The sequence below is a fragment of the Typopeltis vanoorti genome, chromosome 23, assembly GCF_054136105.1.
Source record: "Typopeltis vanoorti isolate ZY-2024b chromosome 23, IOZ_Tvanoo_1.0, whole genome shotgun sequence".
Classification (NCBI taxonomy): domain Eukaryota; kingdom Metazoa; phylum Arthropoda; class Arachnida; order Uropygi; family Thelyphonidae; genus Typopeltis; species Typopeltis vanoorti.
Window position 1 is genome coordinate 9,652,880 of NC_143571.1, and position 27,048 is coordinate 9,679,927.

At 37.0% G+C, this 27,048-nt stretch overlaps 1 protein-coding gene across 6 annotated transcripts in view; it reads left to right on the forward strand.

Annotated features, from left to right (window-relative positions):
• LOC150093608 (thrombospondin type-1 domain-containing protein 7B-like) overlaps positions 1 to 27,048 on the forward strand; it is a 950,748-nt gene that overhangs the window by 613,067 nt on the left and 310,633 nt on the right. For all 6 annotated transcript variants that reach the window (XM_090412735.1, XM_090412734.1, XM_090412733.1 and 3 more), the window contains exon 23: positions 16,751 to 16,850. In XM_090412735.1, the coding sequence (XP_090268861.1) occupies positions 16,751 to 16,850 (100 nt within the window). The remainder of the gene's footprint in view (positions 1 to 16,750; positions 16,851 to 27,048) is intronic.

The following is a 27,048-nucleotide window of genomic DNA, read 5'->3' on the forward strand; positions in this document are numbered from 1 at the left end:
GTAACTACCTCTCAACAGTTTAGCAGCTTTAATAGGGCTTTTGATTTTTTAGCAGTTTTTTCAGCTATTATATAACTTACTTTGATGCACGCTTCGCACTCTTCCCTCTGCCTTTTGAACGTACCCTGCTGGCATTTTAAATCAATTTGGAGATGGTTCACTTTGTCCACACGAAGCCGCCCATGAAGGTGATTGAAATTGGATGCATGCTTTGTCATAATGTCATTTTATATTGTATTCTTTTGATACTGGCACTGACTCATGACAAATTAAACTCTCTGGCACAAAAAAGTACAAATTGGTCCACTTTTCATTAAAAACCCGACAAGAATAATCACTTGATTTACGCTTTTGACTCGTAGATGCCATAGTGATGGAAGGTGAGCCCAAAAAATGATCCAGAATGGCTGTGTAACTGTTATTATCCACTGAATATGTCTCACACTAATGAAAAAAGCCTGGCAATATAAAACCATAATAGGCTATGGCTGACACGACGAACCTGCGTGCGCTTATACATGAATATCACACTGTTCATGACTGACTGACTGTGGATGAGATCCTCTGTATTTATATGAAAATAACTAAGTATCGAGAACCTTTGAGATGTATCTGGAAGGCACTAGACAGTGCACTCGAACGAACTACTGCTTCAGCCATCTACCTGTGACATTAGTACTAGTATTTAAGTACCACTTGGCCCTGGTAGATGGCTGAAGAAGCATGTCTATTTAATATTTATTTTTATAGGATTTTATGTAAAGTATCAAATGCACAGAGTTCCTTGTGAATCTGGAAAGCATCTTACAATTCTAAATACCGCAGTATAGCTTAGTGGCCCACGGGCTTCATTGAAATTATTTTTTATTTAATCACGTTTTAATGCTAAGTAGTTATTTTTTTCAAAATGGCCGGCAGGCCACAGCAAAGAGCTCCACAGGGCCATGCATTGGAGACCCCTTCTCTAGGTTATTACCTTCACTAGCTTTGCAATAAGTTCCCTGTATCATCACCCTAGATCACTTGCCTCTCCAACTTCCATACAGTTTCTCCAACAGAGTATGCAGCCTCCCATTGATGTATCCCAAACTTCAAGACTTTATATTTAGCTGAATTTAACTGAAACTCCCATTCATTTTCCCATCTGTCCAGTTTATTCAAATCCACTTGCAGGGCTACCACATCTGTACTATTACTAATAACTCTTCCCAGCTTCACATCATTTGCAAACCACTGAATATCCCTTGTTGTCCATTGACAATGTCATTGATATAAAGGTTAAATAGTACAGGTACTGAGTACTGTGGGACCTCAATTGTAACCTTCTGCTTCCTTGATACTGCTCCCTCATACTCAACTCTCTGATACCTATCAGACAGGCAATCTCAAATCCAGTTCACGAACCTGACATCTAAGCATATGTACTACAACTTAAATATCAGCTTATCATGTGGTACCCTGTCAAAGGCCTTTGTAAAATACAAAAAAAATAGCAGAATATGCTTTTCCCTCATCAACTGCTCTTGTCACTTTATTATAAAAGGCAATCATATTACTCAAACAAGAGCACCCCCTTAACAAATCCATGCTGACTCTCACAGATGACATTACCCTCATCTACCCAATACCGTAAATGATTACTCACTAATTTCTCCAAAATCTTAATAACTACTGATAAAATACAAACTGGTCTATGGTTTGACACTTCCAGTCTGCTACCACCCTTATGCAATGGTACTATCTTACCCTCCCACTCTTTAGGCACCTTTCCCATGGACAGACTTTCATTGAAAAGCTAAGTTAATGGAGCTGTCAGTTCTTTAGCTCATTCTCTCAAAACCCATGGCAAAATCCCATCCAGTCCCATTACTTTATTGACTTCTGGAGTACTAAGTATTTGAAACACATTCTCACACTCTTTTTTTGTACTTCTAAACCTTGCACCAGCCCTATCTCTCCAGGATGAAATACTCCAATAAAATGTTCGTTGAACAACTGCAGTTTGTCCTTTTGTATCAATCACTCTGTTCCCATTTTTATCCAACAATGCCATTCTTTCACAATCATTTCTCCTTCTACTGGCCACAAAACTTAAGAATTTCTTAGAATTTTCTTTGTATTTCATGGCCAATCCCCTCTCATATTCCAGTTTTGCCTTCCTTACCATCTTAGTCCCTCACCTGGCCTGAGTCTTATATTCTTCATGCATCTGCTGTCCACCCCTCTCCTTATATTTCTTCTATAACCTCTTTTTTTTACCTGCAGTTCCCATTTGATATTATTTATCATCCATTTTACACCAAATTGTGTTCTCTTCTTCACTCGCAGTATGAAACTTGCTATTGTTGCTAATTAATATTCCTTCACAAATTCCCAAGCACTGATGATATCTTGCCCTTCCAATTCCTCCATCCATGGAACTTCCCCAAGTTGATTTCTAAGACTGTTATAATCACTTGCCTTGTAATTCCATATACATTCCTTTTTCTTTGATACTCCTGCATGTCTGTTCATCTTCCAAGTAAAAACCACATGGTCAGTCTCTCCAACCAGGGACAGAGATGTCATCTCAGTTGTAATCAGATCTTCTGATTCTATGGCCAAATCGATGTTTAGGTAATTGAACTTGGCAAGTGCAAAAGAATGATTGTCATGGAAGATTTTAACTACAACAGTATAAATTGGGAAGAGGAAACTGCATGTAATAGGAAGGGAATGGATTCTTGAGGGACAAATGTCTTAGGCAGTAGAACAGTGGCAGCCAGTGAAGTTTTAAGTGGGGGTGCTGCCTATACAGAATAATCTTTAAAATATTCTTTTTTTCCTAATCAGTAACCAATTTATTAATAAATAAATCTACAGATTTATTTATTAATAAATTGGTTACTAATAGGAAAAACAGAATGATTTTTTTAAAATTTTGTATAGGCAGCACCCCTACTTAAAACTTCACTGGCTGCCACTGTTCTACTGCCTAAGACATTTGTCCCTCAAGAATCCATTCTCTTCCTATTACATGCAGTTTCCTCTTCCCAATTTATACTGTTGTAGTTAAAATCTTCCATGACAATCATTCTTTTGCACTTGCCAAGTTCAATTACCTAAACATCTTCTGCTCTTCATCCTAAGTATAAAGAGAGTTGGAGAACAGCTGCATAAGGAATATGACTAAAGCCAGAAAATTGGCTAGTATAAAGGAAGACAAAACTGGAATATAAGAAGAGATTATCCCTGCAATCTAAGGAAAATCATATGGTCTTTTGCTGTGTGGTGAATACAGCTCACATAAAGGAGTTGTTTAATGATCACTTATTGAGGCATTTCATCATTATGCATATTTTAAAAATAGTGTAGTATGTTTTTTGTTTTATATGTTCCTTTACACATGCAATGAAAGCAAAATTTAATATAAACTCCTATATATTTCTCCCTTTGTAGCTGGAGCATCATTCAGGAAGTGTAGAAAACTGGTTATGACATTCAAAATATGAATCACAAGAATGAGTCGCATAGCATAAGTTTACTTTATTGTGCCTCAGTAGCAGCTAAGCGAACAGAAGAGTGCACTGTTAGAATTCAAGGGAACCAGGTAATGTTCTGTAATTCAAGGTTAACTAAATAAATGATTTCAAAAAGTAAACAGTTTGTGGCAATTACATCCCAGAACTTTGAAACAGGCATGCAGTCTAATTGGTTAAGAGTATAGTTGATGATGCAAGGTTGTTTTGCAACTTTCAACGAACAGATGATTATATTTAAATCTGTCATGGTGCAAATGGGAAGCAAGGCCAGAACCTTCTGATTCTAAAAATTTGTTGTATTCTTGCTGTTTTGGATTCTAATCTTAGCAGAACAGCCAGAACTTAACAGAACTGGTTTTTGTTAAGGAACTAAGCATTTTCTTTAGATGTTAATTAACACTGCTGCAAAATTGGAATTCAACATGCTCATCTCCCACATATCTACAGGCTGTCCAAAGTTCACAAAGCTAGTTATCCATTGCATTCTATGGTTGACTATTGCTTATTGTCTGACTAAATATCTTTCTGATCTATGAAGCCCTCACTGGCCACACCACCTCTTACATCAAAAACAGTATTGACTTCAAAGAGAAAATTAAAAATCTTAATTTAGTGGACAGTGAAATGGCGATTTCCTATGATGTAGTTACCCCTGTTCACAAACATACTACTTCAAGAAACTCTTCAATTTTTGTGAGGTGATTTCCTTGAGGAATATTAAAATTATATTAATTTAATTATATTAATTATATTAAATTGTAAATTTAAACATGTTGCTAACATGTTTAAATTTACTATAAGTGCATGATACCTCACATGGAAGAATGAACTTTACATACAAATAGACAAACAGTCACGTTCAGTCCTATCCTACCGGCTTTGGCTGATTACTTTATGAAATGTCTGGAAAACCATCTTTTCAATACATTTTTCCTTGACCTTGTATCTGGCTTCATTTCGTGAATGATATCTTCACGGTTTGATTTCATTCTGAAGCAGAATTACTTTAGTTTCTAGAGAAAATTAACTCCATGTACTACTATGTATCAAGTTCACTAATGAAGGTAAATCCAACAACAACTGTTTTTTCCCTTCCTGGATACTTTAATAATCCATACTTCTACAGGCACTGTTGAACTTTCTGCTTATAGAACACCATCCTTCACTGGCTTCACACGCTCTATCACCAGAAATAGATATTATGAAAGTCTTGACCATAGTGCTTGCACAATTTGTTCTTCAGATTCCCTTCTATTAGAAGAATTAAATAAAATAAGAATCACTGACATGTAATGGATATAATGAAATCACCATCCAGAAAATAATTGGTGAATATCCCATAGCTGGACTACAATCTTATGTGAAAAGGATTTCCATGTCCCACCTTAAAGGGACTTTTGAACAAATAGCATGGAATCTTTGCAAATACAATGTACACGCATTCTAACTACTTTTAAACCACATTGGAAGTTATCTTCTTTCCTGCGAAGAATCAATTGCCACCTCTAGCCTTACCTGGTTTTTATCAAATGCCCTTTTTCTGCCAATTTTATTATTTGGATAGACTGGCTGTTCTGCTAACATTAACATCCAAGCATACCAAAACTACATTAAATTTCTGGTAAATTGCTACTCATGTCATAGACACTAGACAGAGTTCTTTGGAATCAAACCAAGATTTTGCACTACTGTAGATGTAAATTTGATTATCTATTCCTTATTAAAGGAATAGATAATCATACTTTAATAATTATACTATGCCACAGGTACCTCTAAAAATAATATCTATTCCTTGAAACTTATGAGGGCAATGATAAAATCCCACATCATTGACCTCATCTTAACTGATTAGACTGCATGCCTGTATAAAAATTCAGACAAGTAATTGCCCTAAATTGTTCATTTTTTTAAAATAAATTCTTTAGTTAATCTTGAATTACAGAGCCATACTTGGTTCCCTTGGATTCTAACAGTGCATTCTCCTATTCACTCAGCTATGAATGAGACACTACAAAATATACTCATGTTGTGTGACTCATTCTTGTGATTCATATTTTGAATGTTGCAACTAGTCTTCTACATCCTCTGAATGATCCTCATGCTACAGTGGCCAAAATATATAGGAGTTTATATTAAATTCTAACTTTCTCTACATGTGTAAACCATTTTTAAAATATATGTTACCCACGTTGAACCACACATTTCTATAAAATGTCTAGTCACTGATATTTAAGGTGAAGAATACTGGGGTGTTTCCTCACGAAAAAGGAGATTCTATTACTAGAGAGATTTAGAGGGTTCAGGGTTAAGTGCATTAGAAAATTGTGTATTGAATACGAAGTACTCTGAAGATCAATAAGCCAGCAGGACTCGCTGGGATTTCATCATGTTTTAAGAGAATGTGCTAAGGAACTGACAGCTCCATTGACCTGGCTGTTCATTGAATGTCTAGCTGTGGAAAATGTACAAAAGGAATGGAAGGAGGCAAGATAGTGTATTGCACACAGATGGAGGTAGAATGTGGATGTCAAGGGATAGACCAATTTTATCCTTATTATTATTTTGGAGAAATTAGTAAGCCATCATATACAAAAAGGGTGCTTAAGGGTCAAAGCTGTATAACTGAGAGGAGACCTCCACATAGCCTTTAAAGGAATGCGGAGAACTGACCAGGGCTTCTGACCTAATGTCCAATCCTCACCTTCTCGTGGTGCACCCTGTTGGGTATCTACTTGAATACTGAACGAACGAGGATGGGCTGGCAATTTGGGACTTAGCTGACCAAATTGTATTCTTATTAGTTAAACCAAAATAAAAAATGATGGTACAACATGACAAAATTTCATGCCGGCTGGGGCAGCGCCCGGTTAAACAAGGCCCCCGTTGTTTTCGCCAGGGAACCAGGGTGAACAGCAAAAAGTCAACTACTGGAACAAATCTGAAAACACACCCCAACTCAACATCACCAGAGTTAAAGATCGGTACTATCAACATAAGAAGCCTGAATGGCAAAGAAATGGAGCTAGCTGAGGAATTAGATAAGTACCAGATCGACATAATAGGGGTGACTGAAACAAAAAAGACAAAAACTGGTGAGATCTTTCTGAGCAATAAATACAAAATGTTATATTCAGGCAATGACAATCAAGGAAAAGAAGGAGTAGCCATAGTATTCAACACAAAATATGAGGCTAATCTTCTTGAATGGCAGGCAGTCTCAAGTAGAGTGATGTGGGCAAATATCAGAATGGGGAACTGGACAATGAGACTTATTTGTGCCTATGGTCCCACAGAAGGTTCTACTAAGGTAGAAGTGCAGGAATTTTTTCAGGCTTTAGGGAAAGCAACTGACACAATGAAAAAGGAAAAGTTGGTCCTTGTTGGGGATCTAAATAGCAGAGTAGGAAATGATTGTCAGACATACAAAAATATTTTGGGAAAATTTGGAGAAAAGAGCAAAGCTAATAATAATGGCAAATACTTGGATTTCTGCTCAGGACATGGACTAGTTATTACTAACTCCATGTTCCAACATAAACATTTGCCCAAATTCACGTGGAAAGAAGAGGAAAGGAATAAGAAAAGTCTCATTGACTATGTTATTGTTGATAGTGATGTTTTCTCCCTGGTGCAGGACACCAGAGTGTACAGAGGATTTGAAATTGGAAGTGATCACTGTTTAGTCTTGAGCAGGATAAAATTAATTTCATATTGAGAAGAATAACATGAAAGAAAGTTTTAAAGTGAATAAAAGTTGAGAAGCTCTCAGATGTGAACTGTAGACTAAAACACACAAAGATTATTGAAGAAAAAATGAAAGAGTTTGAGAACAGGAATCAAACCTTGGAGATTCAATGGCAAGCTCTGAAGAACACACTGATTGATTCAGCCAGAGAGGCAAGTGGTGAGGTTGTCTGCAAGGATAGAAAAATCAGAACTCCATGGTGGACACAGGAAGTCAAAGAGGCAGTGAAAGAAAAGAAGAAAGCATATCAAAAGTTCCTGGCAAATAAGTCAGCTTGTGCTCTTAGAGAATATAGAGACAAATGTAAGAAAGCTAAACACTGTGTAAAACTGGCTAAACAAAAGTCATGGGAGGACTTTGCCAAGAACATAGAAAATAAATATCAAGATGGTGGCAAAATATTCTGGAGGCTGTTGAAGAAGCTTAGAAATGGAGGAAAGAGTGCTGTAAAAGGACTTAGAGATGATAAAGGTGACATGAAAACGGGAGAAAAAGATATCCTTGAAGTATGGAGTAATTACTTCGAAAAATTGCTAAATGAAACAAGCAATGATAGCACAGTGGTAAAAAAACACTCATCAGGCATACAGTCAGGAATACATATCCATACTTGAAGTAGAAAAAGCTATCAAAGGCTTGAAATGTGGAAAGGCAGCAGGAGTAGATGATATTCGACCAGAAATGCTGAAGTATGGTGGTATAAAAGTCTTACAGTGGCTTCACTGCATAGTTCAGAAGTCATGGACAGAAGGACGAATTCTTGATGATTGGAGTAGAGCTCTCATAGTACCCATATATAAAAAGGGAAATAAAACTGTGAGAATTACAGGGGTATTTCCTTACTGAGTGTGCCTGGTAAGATTTATGCAAGCATACTTGAGAAACGGTTGAGAAGAATTGTGGAAGAAAAGCTTGGTGAAGAACAAGCTGGATTCAGGCCAAATAAAGGCTGTCAATTTCAGATGTTCACTTTACGACAAATAGTTGAAAAATCATGGGAATATAACAAAGATTTGTATTTAAGTTTTGTCGATCTAGAAAAGGCATATGACAAGGTGCCAAGGGAGAAGCTATTCAATACGCTACAGTTATATGGTGTCAATGGAGCATTATATCAAGCAATACTTAGTCTTTATTTGAATTGTGAGTCAGCAGTTAGAATTGAAGGAAGTACAGGAAGATGGTTTAATGTTAAATCTGGTTTGAGACAAGGATGTACATTATCCCCTCTGTTATTCATTATCTATATGGATCACATTATGAAGGAAAGTGGTATTAAACATGATATCAAAATTGTAGATATTAATGTTAGCTCTTTGCTTTATGCAGATGATGTTATACTTCTAAATAAATCCGCTACAAGTCTGCAAGATTCTCTGACTAAATTGAATAGCTGTTGTAATAGATATGGTATGAAGGTCAGCAATAAAAAGACAAAGACAATGAAAATAGGCAGAATCATTGAAAATGTCAACTGTGTTGTAAATGGTGAACCTGTGGAACAAGTAAAACATTTCAGCTACTTAGGCATGATTTTTAGTGAAGATGGTAAATTAAATAGGGAAATAGACAGTAGAATCAATAAAGCTGGTATGGGAAGTCAATTGAATAAATTCATATGGAATAAGAGAGAAATTAGTTGGAACACTAAATTAGCTGTATACAAGACGGTGTTCAAACCAGTTTTAACTTATGGATCTGAGAGCTGGGTCAGAAGTAAAACACTTGACCAAAGACTAGAGACCGCAGATATGAGAATCCTGAGAAAGATTAGAGGCGTGAACAGTTGGCAACAATGGCAATATCATATTAAAAACGAGGATATTAGGAAAGAACTTGGCGTTAGCAGAGCTAACCTCAGGTGGTATGGTCACTTAAACAGAATGGGCGAGGAAAGATTAGCCAAACAAGTGTTCTCTGCCAGGTTGGCAGGAAAACGACCCAGAGGAAGACCAAGATAGAGGTGGATTGATACAGTACAAAGTGCCTTAGACGATAGAAAAATGAGATCTGATAATGTTGGAGTTTTGACAAGTAATAGGCTGATTGCAGGAATATTGTAGATAGGAAGTTAGTAATGATGTAAATTTTTCATGAAGTACTATCATATCCTGTATACCCCTTGAGGGTACATGGCAGGAATTTGATGATCATATACAAAATTGGGCAGACAAAGGTAATGCAAAAGTCAGCATGGATTTGTTAAGGGGAATTCTTGTTTCAGCAATCTAATTGTCTTTTATAATAAAGTAACAGAAGTGGTTGATGAGGCACAATTCCTATCAGACAAAAAGAACATAAACGACACATTAAATATAATAATTTTGGTGAAGCTGGCCTTTCTGATCATGCCCTTGAACACCTTACATAGAATTGACTGGAAAAGCACTAGTTGTCTACATCACACCAAAACATGGTATGAACTCAAATTTAAGGAAGTCTGTGAGATCATTATCAATCACCCCAATCTGAACAATAATTAATATCTAAAAATCCTATACATATGGAAGCCATATATTTGACCCACGGAACCTTCCTCTCTAAGAACAACTATAAACAGGACTGTAGTAAATCTAGGATCCTAACTCAAAAATGTTCATTCATGTTATCTTAAATTAAATCTAGCTTGATGTAATTTATAAATATATATTTTTTTTTCACTAGAGGTTATGCCAGTAGAATAACATGTGATCAAATCATTGTTTCTCCAGCTTACAGTTTGTAATGTAACTCAGCTTGTCTTGTATATTTGTGTATGCTGCAAATGATGATCTTGATATGAAGATCGAAACGTCGGGATAATAAAAAGAGTTAGTTATAACACGGTTGTAAAATCCATAATTTCGAAAATGAATGCCTTCATACTTCGTTACACTTTTAGCATCTTGATATCTGTTGGACAACCAGTTTCCATTTCATTCACTTCACTAACTGCTTATTGAATTCCATATGCTAGGTGAGAGGTTTTCAGAAGCCTTTGTAAAGTCAAAGTTTCAATGTATGTTACTCTCCCTTCTCCCTGTGGGAGAGGGAGTGACATGGTAACCCTGACCTAACTCATTCATAGTAGAATGTCCTCCACTGATGGTGTTCTTTTTCATTTCCCCATTTTCTTATCTTTTCTTCCTAGCTCTTCTTTCTGGTTTATCCATAATCTGTTTTATTTTCCTATTCTTCATCATTTCTACATTGTCAGAAAATAAATTTTACTTGACAAGAAATTATATTCTTGTCAAATCCTTCCCAGGTTTAAACAAAGTTTGTACATATAGTATCTTGACTAGGCTACTTGCATCTAGATTCTTGTTGACTTGACATAAATGACCTCGCTATCCCCCTAATGCACAACACACTTCATTTCAGACATAAGCTGCAATGCATGATAGGAAGGATCACTACTCAGACCAGTAAGTAAAGCAGTCTGATCTGGATCTAGATTAGCAGAATTCAACTGTGATTACAGAATATTTGATGCAAGAACCAAAGTGCAATGGCAATAGTTTGATCACAGACTTTTATTACCAGTTTTTTTGAATGGATTGAATATAGGCTTGTATGTCAGAGGAGATGCTAGTTAAAGTGGATGTATTATTGTCATCATCATCTGAAAAGACTTCATGAGAAGTCCACGTAGTTCATCAAACCATGTCTTAAACATTCACTACTTCAGGTAATGCATATTGATTACCAACGGTTCTCCATTCAGAAAATCAACTCCTTCCTCTTCCCCATTCACACCCAACTTATACAGCTACCAGGTAATTAAAAGGCTCCTATGGCCTCTTGATTTCTCCCTGTTTCCCTCCCCTTTCATGAAAAACCTCATCCTCATTAATATGGCAATAATCCCTTACCAATTTCAGTCATATTCTCTTTTCCTACACACTAGACTCTGCAAATTGCACTTCCTCAGTCATTCTTCACATTCATCAGAAACCACCTTCTTCACTTTGTCAGTTGTCTCTGGACAGGGCTGGTTCTAATAGGTGTGCAGGTTGTGCATGCCCAGCAGGTGGCCAAATCTCTAGGGTAGCCAATGGAATAAATTCGAAAAAGCCTATAATTAATTTTAAAATATTGGCTAAAACTTATAGTGGTGCTAACTTCGAAATATCTTCTTTGGGTTTCATTCTCTATCTCTTTAAAAACCTCACTCAACAAGGAATTTCATTCAAACGAACCATAGTTTTAGCCTGTTATAAAATATACCACCGTCTTTCAGATAGACCTGACGGACGGACAGACAGATCAGAGTTTTTTTCGGAATCTGTACAGAAAGGTTTAAATCAGTTTGGGTCATTACAACATTTATTTATTCATTCAAAAAGAGAAAAAATAATTTGTGCTTATTATTATTATTATTACCATTATTATTAATATTTTTTATTATATGTTTAGATATGTGGGATAGGAAAACTAAACATCTGTCTGATGCTTTTATTGCAAAAGAAAGAATGAAAGTGATAAGGAAAAGAAAAAATTATGAGGATCCATCCATACTGAAATATGTAAAGTTAGACGAAGATAACTCAACAACATCAATCACTTCAGAACCTTTTCCAGACAGTAAGTGCGAAATCAAATTGGAATGTGAAAAATCAAATGAAAAGTTTGAATTTTGTTCAGAACTGTGCCAGGAGAAAGAGTCAATGCCAAAATCAAGCTGTGGGGATAATTTACAAAGTAGGCCTTCTGGTAATTGTGCTGAATTCATGACAGAATGTGATTTAGGGGATCCTTGTACCTGGCCATCTATTGTTAATAATCAGTTATTAGAACTCATAATTCATAAGGGACCTGTAACACCTCAAAATATAAACTTTATTAAAGATAACAATGGAAGATCATTTTCCACGTCACAGTTTGTAAGACTCTTACCTAATGGTGAAAAAGTTCAAAGAACTTAGTTAATCTATTCTGAAAAATCCAATAGTGTATTTTGCTTTTATTGTAAGCTGTTTGCTTTAAAAAAAAACAAATTAACAGATAGTCAGGAGTTTTCAGATTGGTGACATTTGGCCACTAATTTATCATGACATGAAACGAGTGTAGAACATATGCAAAATTGTAAAAAAATGGTATGAATTAAAAACACTTGAAAACAATTGTACAATTGATGAAGAATAGTAACGGTATTTCGAATCTGAAAAAAGAGATGAAAAAAGAAAAATGTTTCTTTTTTCGAACATGTTCAGCAGTGAATAGAACATATGCACAACAATGGTGATGTACTGTACAAATTTTTTCCATCAACGTGACTATCACCATTCTTGCATATGTTCTATTCACTGCTGTACATGTTTGAAAAAAAAAACACTAGTGTAGCCTTACCCTCAAGGGTGGTCAATTATCTCTAGCACGCAGGCATCTAGCAGTCTGAAACCGGCCCTGTCTCTGGAACCCTCGTAATATCACTTCATCCTTTTGAGAAGAAGGGGGAAAAAAAGTGACCAAATCTATGCTCAGTACTCCATATGAGGCCTGACCAAAACCCCAGATCCCTTATCTCCTCCAAGACATCACTACCAATTGTGAAATCTGCATCCCATTTTTACTTCATGAATTTTAAAACTGTACACTTTGCAATATTGAACTGGTAACCCCACTCAGTATAATCATGTCCTCTAAAGCTTCATGCTTTAGAGGATTCTGCTCTGCTTCTCATTAGTTTTTCACAACTTGGCATCATCTGCAAACAACTATATATATATATATGTTATTTTTTCCAGTTTTTTGTAATTGTTTACACACCTGAAGAAGTCGGCATTCAGACGAAACTAGTCTTGTTTTATTAAAGTTTTTATCATACCTTTTTCAGTGTTCCTAGTCAGTATAATTATTTTTTAAAATGTCTACAAGCCATGTGAATAGAAGTTATTATACATATATATATATATATATATATATGTGTGTGTATATATATGTATGTATGCATTTATAACACCATTCAAACCTTTCTCAGTAGCATTAACCCTTCTACTGGCTGAGGTGGATGAAATTGATCCATGATAAATGCTGTGGTGGTCCACAGCATTTATCATGGATCAAAACTTCATCTGCATTCTACCTTTTATAAAGTATTTTACCTCTGCCCGTTAAGAGATTAACGGAGATTTTAGAGCCATTAGCAGATTAACTGTGGTGGAGTGACTTTGGTGTCACTTCTCTTAGTTGATCGTGTTTTTTTTTTTTTTTTTTTTTTTTTTTTTTTTTTTTTTTTTTTTTTGCACAATTTATTTATTGTCTCTTTCCAAAAATAAAAACTAATTTCACATCTGCCAAAGTAAATAATCAATTGTGAAATGAACATAGATCAGCCTTTGCAATGAATATATTTTAGTAATAGTAAATTTCCTTCACTTTACTGAAAAAAAAATTTTTTTTTTTTGCAAATTTTCAAATGTTTGTTTCCATTTAAAATATTTTGTCAAATATTTATATTTTTAAATAACATTTAGTGAAATAAAATATTGAGTCAAAAAGTTCCAGGAAGAACCATGTGGCTTTCGTCCTGGTAGAAGCACAACTGACCAAATCTTCACTTTAAGGCAAGTCTTTGAGAAATCTTGGGAATATGCCAACAATATCTACACATGTTTTGTGGACTTGGAGAAGGCATATGACCAGGTTCCTCGGGATAAGCTTTGGCAAGTAGTACAGGTGTATGGAGTGGATGGCCATCTATCAGCTGCCATCAAGTCCCTGTATGAATGCCGTTTTGTGTCAGGGTAAACAGCACAAAGTCTGAACCTTTCATAGTCTCCGTTGGCCTCTGCCAAGGGTGTGTTCTGTCACCCCTCCTTTTCATAATATTTATGGACTGGATTGATAGGCACAGCCAAGGCAATGAGTGTGTCAAAATTGGAAGATGTAGCATTGGACGTCTGTTTTTTTGCAGATGACCTAGTTCTGCTTAGCTCTTCCACAGATGACCTCCAGCGGACCCTGGATAGGTTTGTAGCTGTTTATGCAGATGCCGGAATGAAGATCAGTGTGGCCAAAACTGAAACATTTGTGGTCTCAAGACACCCATCCAAGTGCAGTCTACATGTAAGTGAAGTCCCAATGAGGTAGGTGGAGAAGTTTAAATACCTTGGGTCCATATTCACGAATGATGGAAAATGGGACGTAGAGCTAGATACTTGAATTGGCTTAGCAAGCTCAATATTGTGGGAGCTTAGCCGTTCGGGAGTATTGAAGCAGGAGTTAAGCCAGAAGGCAAAGCTGGCCATCTTCAATACAGTCTATGTCTCCATCCTCACCTATGGTCATGAGAGTTAGGTAATGACCAAAAGAATGCAGACACGAATCCAAGCGGCTGAAATGAGGTTCCTTCAAGGGGTTATGGGACTGACAAGACTCAACAGAGTCAGAAGCTCTGCAATTTGGGAAACCCTCAATACTCAACCGCTGCTTCTCTGTGTTGAGAGATTACAGTTACATTGGTACGGGCACCTGGTCAGAATGCCACAAGAGAAGCTCCCTCAGCAGGCCCTCTTTGCCAAGCCAGAGGGTGGAAGGCCAAGGACTCGCTGGATAGATTATATCCAAAACCTTGGGTGGACACGTTTGGGAATCCCACCAGAACACCTGAGCTTGGTGGCAGAGGATCGTGACCATTGGAAGTTCCTCTTGCAGCTGTTGCCCCCACAACCCAATTAGGAAAGGTGGGCCTTGAAGATGTATGTATGTATGTATTTAGTGAAATAAATATGACATTTTGCAAAATACCTTTATATGGATCGTCATATTTCAATTTTAGGAACTTTTTTTTTTTTTTATGAACAACAAATGATTTTAAACTGCATTTCCGATTGTGTCTTTTTCAGTTTCAAAAATGTATGTACAATGGTATTTTATCAGAGAATCTTTGCCTTCTACTTTTGTTTAAATTGCAACAGTTTTTTTTTTTTTTTGTAGGATGCACATTACCATAATATCCAGTGTTTAACCACTGTAGATATGTTGAAAATATAATAGGAAGGATATCCTGTATTTCTTCGAAATACAGGATATCCTTCGAAAACAAAGAAAATGTTCTGTCGAGTAAGCGATTAGAAAAATTAGCAAAAAAAAACATTAAACATTGGTTCTCCAAGGTAATGCAATATTTAAGTGAAGAAAGTATGCAAGGATTTCTATTTTGTCCTGGAATTTAAAACTGTACAATAAAAAAAGAAAATAAAAACAATTTCTATATTTTTGGTCTCTCTAATATAAATAATCTCTGTATCATGTAATACAGAGATTATTCAAGAGTAGGAAGGAAAGAAGGGGAGAAGGGAGAACTGATGTCCTAAAGTGATAGTAGCATTTTTGCATGTAGAATGGTGGATGAAGAGAATTAAGGAACAGTATGTATACATTGAAGCAGATAGGAAAGACTTCATTGTTAAAAAGAATGCAAACTTCAGAATAAGTTATTATTATTCTTCTTTCCCAGATTTCGTCAAGAATGTTGGGAGTCTGTAAATGCTTTCCATCAGTTCCTTATCCTTGCTATTAGTTCAACAAAACTCTTTATTCAGCAAAAGTCTTAGTTCAGCAAAACTCTTCTTCTCACATTCTGTTAAAGTCGATCTCCTCCATGTATTTTTAGGACAGCCAGGCTTTCTCTTTCCTCATGGATTCCATTCCAAGGCTATGTGACAGATTCCTTCATAATCTTTCCTAAGTGTATGTTCAATCAATATAAGTTATTATAAAAAATAACAACTCACTGCAGATTTAATGCTTACAGAATGTTTTTTTTATTTAACTTTAAATGATCTTATGGAATGCTTATACAAAGAAAGTTGTGAACTATTGCTTCACCGTTGGAATCTGAACAGAAATGGACTGATATTATCCTATTATGGAGAATAATACTTCTCCATATATTCCATAAGCAGTAGGTTTTTTTAAATTAATTATTACTTATTTCTTCTTTAATGTGTGGCTAGGACCTTAATGTATTTTATATTGTCACTCTATATGATGTATATGTAACTTGCACATTTTCATTGTAGTCTTCCAGCTTTTCTTCTACTTGTTTAATTTCAAAGTTATACAGAAGATTCCCTTCATATATGGACAAAAAAATTATGTTATATAATGTATTTTATTTAAGTATTAAATCCATAGCTACTTATTTTTTTTCCAATGATGGCTATATGATAAGTTATTTATTTACTGTTTGCTAGAAGTATTCATTTAAAAATAATACAGCAGAATCTAGGACATTATCCATCAGTTATTGGCATAAATGAGATATTACTATTATTAGAGAGATGTAATCAAACGAGTAGAATATGACACAGAAGCAAATATAACAAAATAATTATAGGTTTAGGAATACAGAGTAAAATTGAATGCAAAATGCATAAGTGTGAGAATTTCATGTAAATGTTCTTTTCTTTGTAGAGCCAAATATTAATAATATATATAGATTATACTTACAGTGATTATCATTTATACTATTTTAGTCAATTATATTTGATTTTAGGAAGAAGAGATTTGTCATATACCCTGTCCTGGAGATTGTCTTTTATCAGAATGGTCTGAGTGGAGCAATTGTCATAGAGAATGTGATAACGGACAAATAGGTGTGTTTTTCTTATATTCACTATCCATATTACTTGTCTTGACAGTTCTGTTTACTGCAATCCCCCGATATTTGTGTACTAGAAATTCATACCATAAGTTATTGCTATGATATGTTCTGAAATGAACAAAACATTTGCGTATATTATTATTGCTTTTCCAGTAGCAATAATACTAATATAATCCATATGATTATATATGAAATATTTATGTATTTCTAGGGTAAATGCCTCATGATCCTGTGATATTTATAGCATTAATTTTAAACATGAAATTATTATTATTATTCAGGCCATTGATCAAAAGACTCGTCACGGGAGGTCCCTCCTAGGAAACACAAATCCTATCATACCACTCGTTAAACTCATTGACCATTCTTGCTCTCACCACTATCAGGCAATGCATTCCACAGTTCAACCACCCTCCATGCAAAAAAAACCAATCCTCACCCTCTTGCTCAGAGTTTCCTTTCTAACTTCCAGGGATGACTCCTTCCCGCTTCTCGATAAAGGAAATGCAACAGTTATCATGAATAAAGAAGAGTATAACAGAAAAATGCAAGATCTCATATGTGACAGTTCCACGTATCAAATTATACATCGAGACCCTACGATGTCGCAAAAGAAAAAAGTCCGAAAATTACTGAAAAAAGTGACATCATGGCCCAAAGAAATCATCAGGAAAATAAAACCAATTCATGTTAAAATACCCCGTATTTATGGATTACCAAAAATCCACAAAACTAATATTCCCCTACGCCCCATAGTTGATAGCATAGATAGTCCCACATATAAACTGGACCAGCATTTAGCTAAGTCGCTTTCCCCTCTTACTGGCAACTCCTCTACTTTTGTAAAAAATTCAATCCATTTCAAAACACTGGTTAAAAATCTAATCCTAAAAAATTCAGACATAATGGTTAGTTTCGATGTCACCTCCCTATTTACCAATGTACCACTTATAGACACTCTTGATTTAATCAAGTCTAAATTTCCCCCAGATATTTTTGAATTATTTCAATTTACCATGAATGCAGGTTATTTTACATGGGGGGGGGGAAATTCTACAAACAGATTAATGGTACTGCTATGGGTTCCCCCCTCTCTCCCCCGTTAGCAAATTTTTACATGGAACACTTTGAAAACAAAGTACTTACCACAGCTACATACAAGCCACAAGTGTGGTTGCGCTATGTAGATGATGTGTTTGCCATCTGGCCCCATGGACAAGACACTTTGGATGCTTTTTTCACCTACCTAAACAGCCAACACCCCAAAATTCACTTCACAGTAGAAAAAGAATCAAATAACTGTTTACCATTTCTTGACACATTAGTCACCCGCCTTTCAGATGGATCACTATCTTTTTCTATTTACAGAAAGCCTACACACACAGGAAGATACCTACATAAACAATCACATCATCATCCAGTCCAACAGTACGGCATTTTAAAAACACTTACACACAGAGCCAGAGCCATTTGTTCTAACGATACAGCTCTGACCACTGAACTCCAATACCTGCGCCATACGTTCTTAGCCAACGGCTACAATCCCTACAAAATAGATAAAATACTACATAGGCCCATTACTCTGCCCTCCCCTAATACACAAGAATACAACATGACGATTTCTATTCCCTATATCAGACGTACATCGGAAAAGATAGCCAAAGTATTGTTGAAACATGGCCTTCGCACCAGCTTCAAACCTCATGTCAAGCTGGCAACTCTGATCCGCTCGCCAAAGGATAAACTTCACCCTTTAGCACACCCAGGAGTGTATGAAGTTCCATGTGACTGTGACTTGGCCTATTATGGGTAAACAGGAAGATCAGTGAACATCCGCCTGGAAGAACATGAAAGACACATTTGCTACTATTACTATGGCAAGTCGGGACTGGCAGACCACGCTTTGGACACTCCTTCACACAGGATCAGATGGAGGAAAACGAATTTGCTATTTAGGAGTCGTTATAGATCTGAAAGATTATTTTTTGAGTCAGCAATGGCTTTGAAGAATTCTGCCAACCTTAACAAATATGGTTGCATTAATTTGCCAAAAACTTGGGAGACGGTCATCCTAAGAAAAACTCCTGGATAACTGCTGTTTTTTTTTTTTTTTTCCCGTTAGAGGGCGCCAAAAATAGGACTTTAGATCTTTTGTCTTTTGCAATTATATTGTTTCACTCACTCACTGTCGCGTTTACATGTGTGTTGTGCTCTGATAATGCTGAGTTGAAAATCAGCGAAATATTAGCGTTAACAAAACATCTTTGTTGATAAAAGTGTTTGTGGTATTGTTAATACCTTGAAAAATAAGTCATGAACTCCTTCCCGCTGTTCAACCAAGCAAAAGAACTCCCCAGTGTCAAATCTGTAACCACCTCTCAACAGTTTAAAAGTCTCAATCATATCACCTCTCCTTCTTTTATCCACCAAACTCTGCAGTCTACATTCCCTCAGCTGATCCTCATAACTAACATTGTACAGCCCTGAAACCATCTTTGTTATCCGCCTTTGTATCCTTTCTATAGTTAATTTATTACCTTCAAATCCTGGGGATTTGAAAGCGATATCGTCACCAAATCTGAGAACAATAGTCTAAGTGTGGTCTGATCAGGGTCTTATCAATGGAATGATAACTCATTGATCTCTGCAGGTCAGCATCCTTCTCATTATTGCAGCAATCCTCTGTGTTACCTTCACCACCTTTGCAATATGTCTCCTGAATTTCAGGTTTCTATCAATCACCAACCCCAGATCTCTTGCCTCTTGTACTTCCTCCAGTTATCTCCTCCAATAGAGTAAGCAGCCTCCCATCGATGTGTCTCAAACCTCAAGACCTTACATTTTGCTGCATTAAACCGATATCCCCATTCATTTGCCCACCTGTCTAGCTTATTCAAATCCTCTTGTGGGGCTACCACATTTGCACTACCACTAATAACCCGTCTCAGCTTCACATCATCTGCAAGCAACTGAATATCGCCCTGCAATCCACTGACAATGTCATTGATATAAAGGTTAAACAATATAGGTCCCAGTACTGAGCCCTGTGGGACCCCACTTGTAATCTTCTGCCTCCTTGAAACTGCTCTACCATACACAACTCGGATACCTATCGGACAGCCAATCCTGAATCCAGTTAACCAACCTGACATCTAAATCCTTTTCCCTGCACGGGAGGTCATTGCATGCTTTGATCATCCTGGAAGAGTGGAGATACCTCAGTATCATGTTCACCCCAAAGGGAAGGTCTTCTGTCTCTTCTATTCCAGAAGCTGGGATCTCTTTTTTGATGAAAGCTCCTCTCAAGCCCCACCAAAGACTGTTTATCCTTTCCCACTATCTCCTACCTCGCTTTTACCACAAGTTGGTGCTTGGTAGGAAATATATCTTGGTACTGTTCCAAATGGACAGGGCTATCCGTTCAGCTGTGATATCATGGCTCCGACTGCCGCCTGACACCCCTACTGCATATTTCCACATGAGGGTGAAGGACCACAGGCTCGGGGTTCCACCACTTAGATGGTGATCCCACGCTTGCGGCTGTCCAGAATTGCGAAATTAGAACTATCTTCTTCCCCTATCTGCAGAGAGGCTTTCTATAGCCCATTAATACAAGAAGACTTTAGGCAGGCTAAAGGCTGGTCCCATTATCATGGTACCTTAATTGAGTCAGCACCTGCAGAACACAAGAGATGGGCATCTCTGCTGCACTCTTCTGTAGATGGTGCTCCTTTAAAAGAATCATATCTGGTGCCTCCCCAGCATGATTGGGTAAGGGATGGCACCAGACTCCTCCCTGGGTTCAAGTATATTGACCTTATCAGGATGAGGATCAATGCCCTACCCACTCAAGCCCACACAGCTCGATGGGGTAGTGACGACTCAAACTGTAGGGCTGGCTGCCACTACAGTGAGACATTGTCTCATGTAGCCCGGTGTTGCTTCCGCACCCATGGGGTCCACATGCAGAGGCATGATGCTGTGGTCTCTATTCTGAACAACCGCTTAAAGACAAAGGTTGGGAGACAGACTGCAGTGGAATCCCATTATGGGACCTCTGCGAGCTTGTGTAAGCTAGACTTAGTGATTAAAAGAGATGGTGATGCTTGGGTAGTTGATGCCCAGGTGGTGGGAACAGACAGGGAGCTCACTAGCCTATAGCCATAATAATAAGGTAAACTATTATAAGAATAACCAAGATCTAGTTAGTAAGATACATGAGCATGGGGCAATTCAGAGGTTTACCAGCGCCATCATCTCTTTACATGGCGTATGCAGCGCAGATAGTTATAAAGACTTAAAACAGCTTGGGCTTACGCAGAAGGATATAAACGTTCTTCCCTACAGGGCATACTGGTGGCATGGCATTGCCACCAGATAATGACTGCAATGATAACTAGAACAGGCATAGGGTAAAACATTTGTAAAGGCTTAGGCCTATATCAAGTCTGAACGAGATGTCTGGACATGATGTAAGGGTAGTACTGCCCATAACCAGTACAAAGATTAATAAAAAAAATAATAATAAAAAATAAATAAAAAATAACCAGTAGTGTACACAAAGATCAGTCCTTGGTCCACTTTTATTCAATCTGTATATTAATGATATTGTGAAGGTTGGTATGCAACATACAGCTATTTGCTGATGATGCAAAGATAGGTAGGGTAATCAGAAACAGCTGATATGCAATACTTGCGGAATGATTGAATAGGCTGGAATTGTGGGCATGAGAAAAGTGGATGTCATTTAATGTAAAGTCAAGCATTTTGGTGTGATTAGATATGTCATATTATATTGGTTGGATTATGTGAGAAGAAACTGATCATGCTAGGTATCTTAGAGTGTTAGCAGATAGAAAGTTGAAGTGCACGAATCATGTAGCATAGATTGCAAATACAACTCAAAAGATAATTACAGTGCTGAAACAAACTTTGATACATAAAGATAAGAATATCATTTTTTCTCTTTAAGGTCACTGATTCAGTGACCTCCAAGACCTTTGTGACCTTTGGAGGTCACTGAATCAGTCGATACAGTTGAGTTACTGAGTGAGCACTTTTGCAAAAGTATATCATCCAGGTGGTGACATTGAAAAAATGAAGGAACCATTAGTTTATATGGGAATTGTGATGAATGAAGTGGAGGTGAATAGTCTATTACAGAACCTTAATGTGAATACATCTGTGGGATTGGATGGTATACCGGCACGGGTCTTGCATGAAGCGGCTAAAGAATTATTAGTCCCTTGACCATGCTGTTTAATCCGAGTTCCGGGTCTAGTTTAGTCCCGAAGGTGTGGAAAGAGGGGAAAATAGTCCCACCGCATAAAGGAGGATCCAAGACTACGGTTGCAAATTACCGACCGATCAGCATATCAGGAGTCATTGTCAATGTCTTGGAGAAAGTAGTCAAGGGAAAAATACAGGAATGGATTCATGAAAATGAGATACTGTACTGGAGACAGCATGGCTTTGTGAAGGGTAGATCATGCTTCAGTAACTTGCTCAAGTTTTATAACAAGGTGACGGCTGAACTGGATAAAGGTAATGGGTTTACAGTGATATTGCTGGACCTGGCAAAGGCGTTTGACAGGATACCACATGGAATTCTAATCTGTAAACGACAACATATGGGAATGGATATAGGGTTGGTGAGATGGACAGGTGGGTGGTTGATGGAGAGATATCAAAGAGTAGTTTATTCAGGAGTAGAGTCCAAAAGACGGCCTGTGACTAGTGGTGTGCTGCAGGGTTCTGTTCTTGGACCACTGCTGTTTAATTTGTTCATTAACGATATAAGGAAGGATCTAAGAGAAACAGTTCATTTGTTTGCTGATAATGCAAAGTTGGGTAGGGCGATGGTGAATGCAGAAGATGTCAAAATCTTGCAGGACGACTTGGATAGATTTGAGTTCTGGGCTAAGGAGAATGGATGTCAATTTAATGTGACAAAATGTAAGGTTATGCATTTTGGGGTGAAAAGTTTAGCAGCAGTATACCACGTTGATGGAACTGTATTCCAGGAGATTGATGAGGCCATGGACTTGGGAGTGTCAGTGGATAGGGAGATGAAGTTTAGGGGGCACATTGCAAGAGTAGCTAAATCAGCTCATCAACTCACTTGGTTGTTGAAAAATACCTTGACAAGCAAGTTATTATACCTCTGTACCGAGCCTCAATAAGACCTCATCTCGACTACTGTGCCCAGATTTGGTCACCTAGGTTCCTTCTTGATGGGGAGGAGGTGGAGAGGATCCAGAGGCGAGTGACTGAGATGATAGCAGGTCTATGGAATGAACCATATGAGAACAGGTTGAAGATTTGTGGGTTGCAGAAATTAGTTGATAGGCGGAAAAGGGGAGATATGATTGAGACATTCAAATTGCTAAAGAGTTTCTATAGGATTAATTCAGAGGATATTTTTGAGATCTGGACTTGTGGTGGGAGAACTAGAGGACACTTGTGGAAGCTGGGCAAGAGTGTGGTTAGCAGGGGTGTTAGAGCTGGGTTCTTTACTTTTAGAGTAGTAAATGAGTGGAATAAGCTGCCAGAGTCTGTTGTGGGTGCTATGACGATTGAGTGAGTTCAAGGCAAGGTATGATAGATACTGTGAGAATGTCGTATAATTATGTGGACATGATGTTTAGGGCCTACATTGGAGAGAGATTGCAAAGGAGAGTTTTAAAAAAATATCAGGATCTCGGAATACAGTCCTGATATGATTATGAAGACAGATTATTGCAGTCACTAGCAAACAGGAGAAAGGGTTCATGGACAATTCATCATGGAGAAATTCACCAGGAGAAAAATTCATTGCAAGAACTATTCATCGCAGAAAAATCCGCTAAAAATGTTATTCTCTAGAAAATTGAAATGATATTGCATTGATACTGATCTATGAAAAGTAAATGCAGTGTAAGATAAATTTCACAAAGGATAGTTTTTTATGTATTTCATGTATCTTATTTTACATTTTATGTATCATCGTAGGATTTACATAATGATGATAGGATTTACGTAATTTTATTACAATTTTCTTTAATATAATTACTCAAGAGTGCACCTATGTTCTTAAACTAGCTCTGCAAACGATTATGCCGTATACAAGTTTTTTCAAAATACATGTGTATTCAATAACTGAAACATGTCGCCTTCTGAATTAGTTCAGATAAAAAAAATATATCACACCTGGAGGTGTCTAAATGTGCAGAAAAGAAAAATAGTGAACAGTTAGAATGATAAATATTCTTAAATATTGTGCCCTTTCTCCTTAACTATTCTTAAATATTTTATTCTCCCTAATAACTATTCTAATTCCATCTACAATGCTGTGGTAAGAAAGAATATTAATAACTTTATACGGAATAAAAATATTCAGAAAGCTAAATATAATTGAAATATTAAATAATATATAAAATATTTATCTTTTTTTTTTTCATATATGGGAAATATTTCTTTTTTTTTTTTTTTTCATATACAGGGTGTTCGGGATAAATTTGACATATTTATAATTAATTATATTTTTCCGTAAGTTACATGTATTAACACACACTTCTCTTCATTTAAAAGTTTGGACCCTTCTTCATTCATATACAAGATGTCAGAAAGGATGGATAGCTGGAACCCACCTGAATCATGGAAGAGAATAACTTGTATCATGATGATTCGTGCCCGCCATCAAAATAAGGATATTACGACTGCTGCCCAATGCTCCCTGAATACAGTAAAAACAATCAGGCATGAACTAGAGACTTGCAATGGTGACTACGAGGATGTAGCAAGAAGAAAGATCCCTAGCAGACGATCTGATTGCGTTCGTACAGCAGAATTCCTCGCAAATCTGCAGGAACAGGTGTTGAAGAACCCTGGCATTGGAATTCGGGCTTTGTTCTTGGAGTTGCTAACTGTAGTCAAGCCCTGGATAACAAGGGTAGCCAATGGTAGGCCGTATGTATGGCAGCAGGATTCGGCCCCTTGCCACACCTCTGGGAAAAGTCAAAAATGGTTGTCTGAAAATTTCTACGACTTCACCAGTCCAAATGTTTGGCCTCCAAACTCCCCAGACCTTAACCCCATGGATTATTTTGTATGGGGCGCAGTTGAAAAAGACACCAATCGCACTTCCAGTAATACAAAAGCCCAGTTAATGGATAAAATTAAAACAGTTTTTGCGGCCCTTCCCAAGGAGACTGTAGCATCAGCTTGTTCGAGGTTCCGAAGCAGAATTGAAGCTGTGATCGATGCTAATGGTGGTTATTTTGAGTAAATCTTGTTGATAGTATTGTAATTAACTCTGCCTGTAATGTTTTTTTGTCAATTCATTAAATTTAATAGATACAAAGAAGATTTTCTTTTTCCTTACGAAACTGTCAAATTTATCCCGAACACCCTGTATATCTGCAAAGAATTTTCAGACAATTAATTTTCCCATGCTGAAGAGTTTCCGTGATGAATTTTCCCTATGATGAATTGTCCGGACAGAGGAGAAAGAGGGGTGATATGATTGAGACTTAAACTTCTGAAAGGGTCATACAGGATTTCAGTGGATGGAATTTTTCATTTATGGTGAGGATAGGACAAGAGAGCCTCCTTGATAGCTGAGAATGAATGCTGCCAAGAAAGGGATGAGATGTAGATTTTACTCTCATAGAGTGCTGATTGGAATTTACTGACAATATAATGAATTCAAGAACAAGTATGTGGCCTCCCTGGATGAGTCCTTGATTCCTTGGAGATCTCTCTCATAATAATAATAAGAAGAAGAATATGCCTTTATTGCTTTCCAAATTGTGATATACACTTTGACCATATAAAGGTTGATAATCTGCAGTCAAATTACCAAACAATGAGGTCATATTCCTTGAGGGACTTTAATGTCCACAACACAAATTTGCTTCCTTTCTTTAATTCCACTGATGCAGTCAGTAAGAATGCTGAGGTTTTTGCTATTAGCAACAACCTAACATAATTCATCTACCAGCAGAATACCAGATAATTCTGCCACCCTGCTAACACCCTGACTTTTTTTTTAAAGCACTCTTTCTGTATACACTGTAGATGTCACTTCTCCGCTTGATAACTAATCAGTGGTGTAGCTAGAGCTTATGCCGCACGGGGCAGTACCTGATTTTGCCACCCCTCTCAATACACACCAAAAATACTACAAAAAGTCAAAACGACATATAGGGAAATAAATTAAAACACTATATTTATTTTTGAAGTAAAACTTTAATTCCAACATTCTAAAATGTTATTTTTCTTGCTTTTCTGTTAGCAAAATCGTTGATGACATTGGCGAAGTCTGTTTCATAGTAATGTAATTAATTCTTAATCAATTTTATTTAGAAAAACGCCTCTCACAACTAGCAACACTTACAGCAATTGTGAGGAAAATTCGCAGTAGTATTACAATATTTGGAACTGAGTTCTCGAGACTGTATTTTAGAATTAACTGCAAAAGTTCAAAAAGATTCAAAGTGCCGCACAGGGCGGACTGTCCCCTCTGCCCTTCCCTAGCCTAGCTACACCTCTGTAACTAATCTAGATCATATTGTCAACCAAGTTTTCTTTATTACATAGGGTGTGTGCTGAAGGAATGATGTGGGATTTGTGGATCAGTGGTCTGTATTTGATGGAAAGAAGGATTTCTACAATGCTGATGGACTGCATCTAAATGGTTTTAGAGTTAAGTGTCTAGAGAGAGAGAGAGAGAGAGCTTTTTTTCACTGCTCATGCTGAAGCACAAATTCAGGAAAACTTAAGCAATTAAGATAGAAGCAGGTGAGTTTGTGGGAAGGCACCCATGAGGCAAGTGAGTTTGTGGGAAGGCACCCATGAGGCAAGTGAGTGTGAGAATGACCAAGTGCGGAATCTAGTCTGTCAAGCAGAAATATTGGATAGGGTAGTCAGTTCAAGAAGTAAAGGTGGGAGAGGGCCTAAAGGGTTGGTACAATTTCTATATACTAATGCCAGAAGTATCAGGAACAATAGAGAGAAGTTTTTCCCATTGGTTAGTGCAACCTTGCCAAAAGTTATAGGCATTAGTGAGACTTGGCTAACAGCAGATGATGTGATGAGAATGCACTCCATTCATTCATCTTCTTCATTTGAACCCTATAGCACACAATCATCAGAAGCTTCAAGATCTTCCACAATGAATGCCTCTTATCTCCTTGATGTCTTTCATTTGG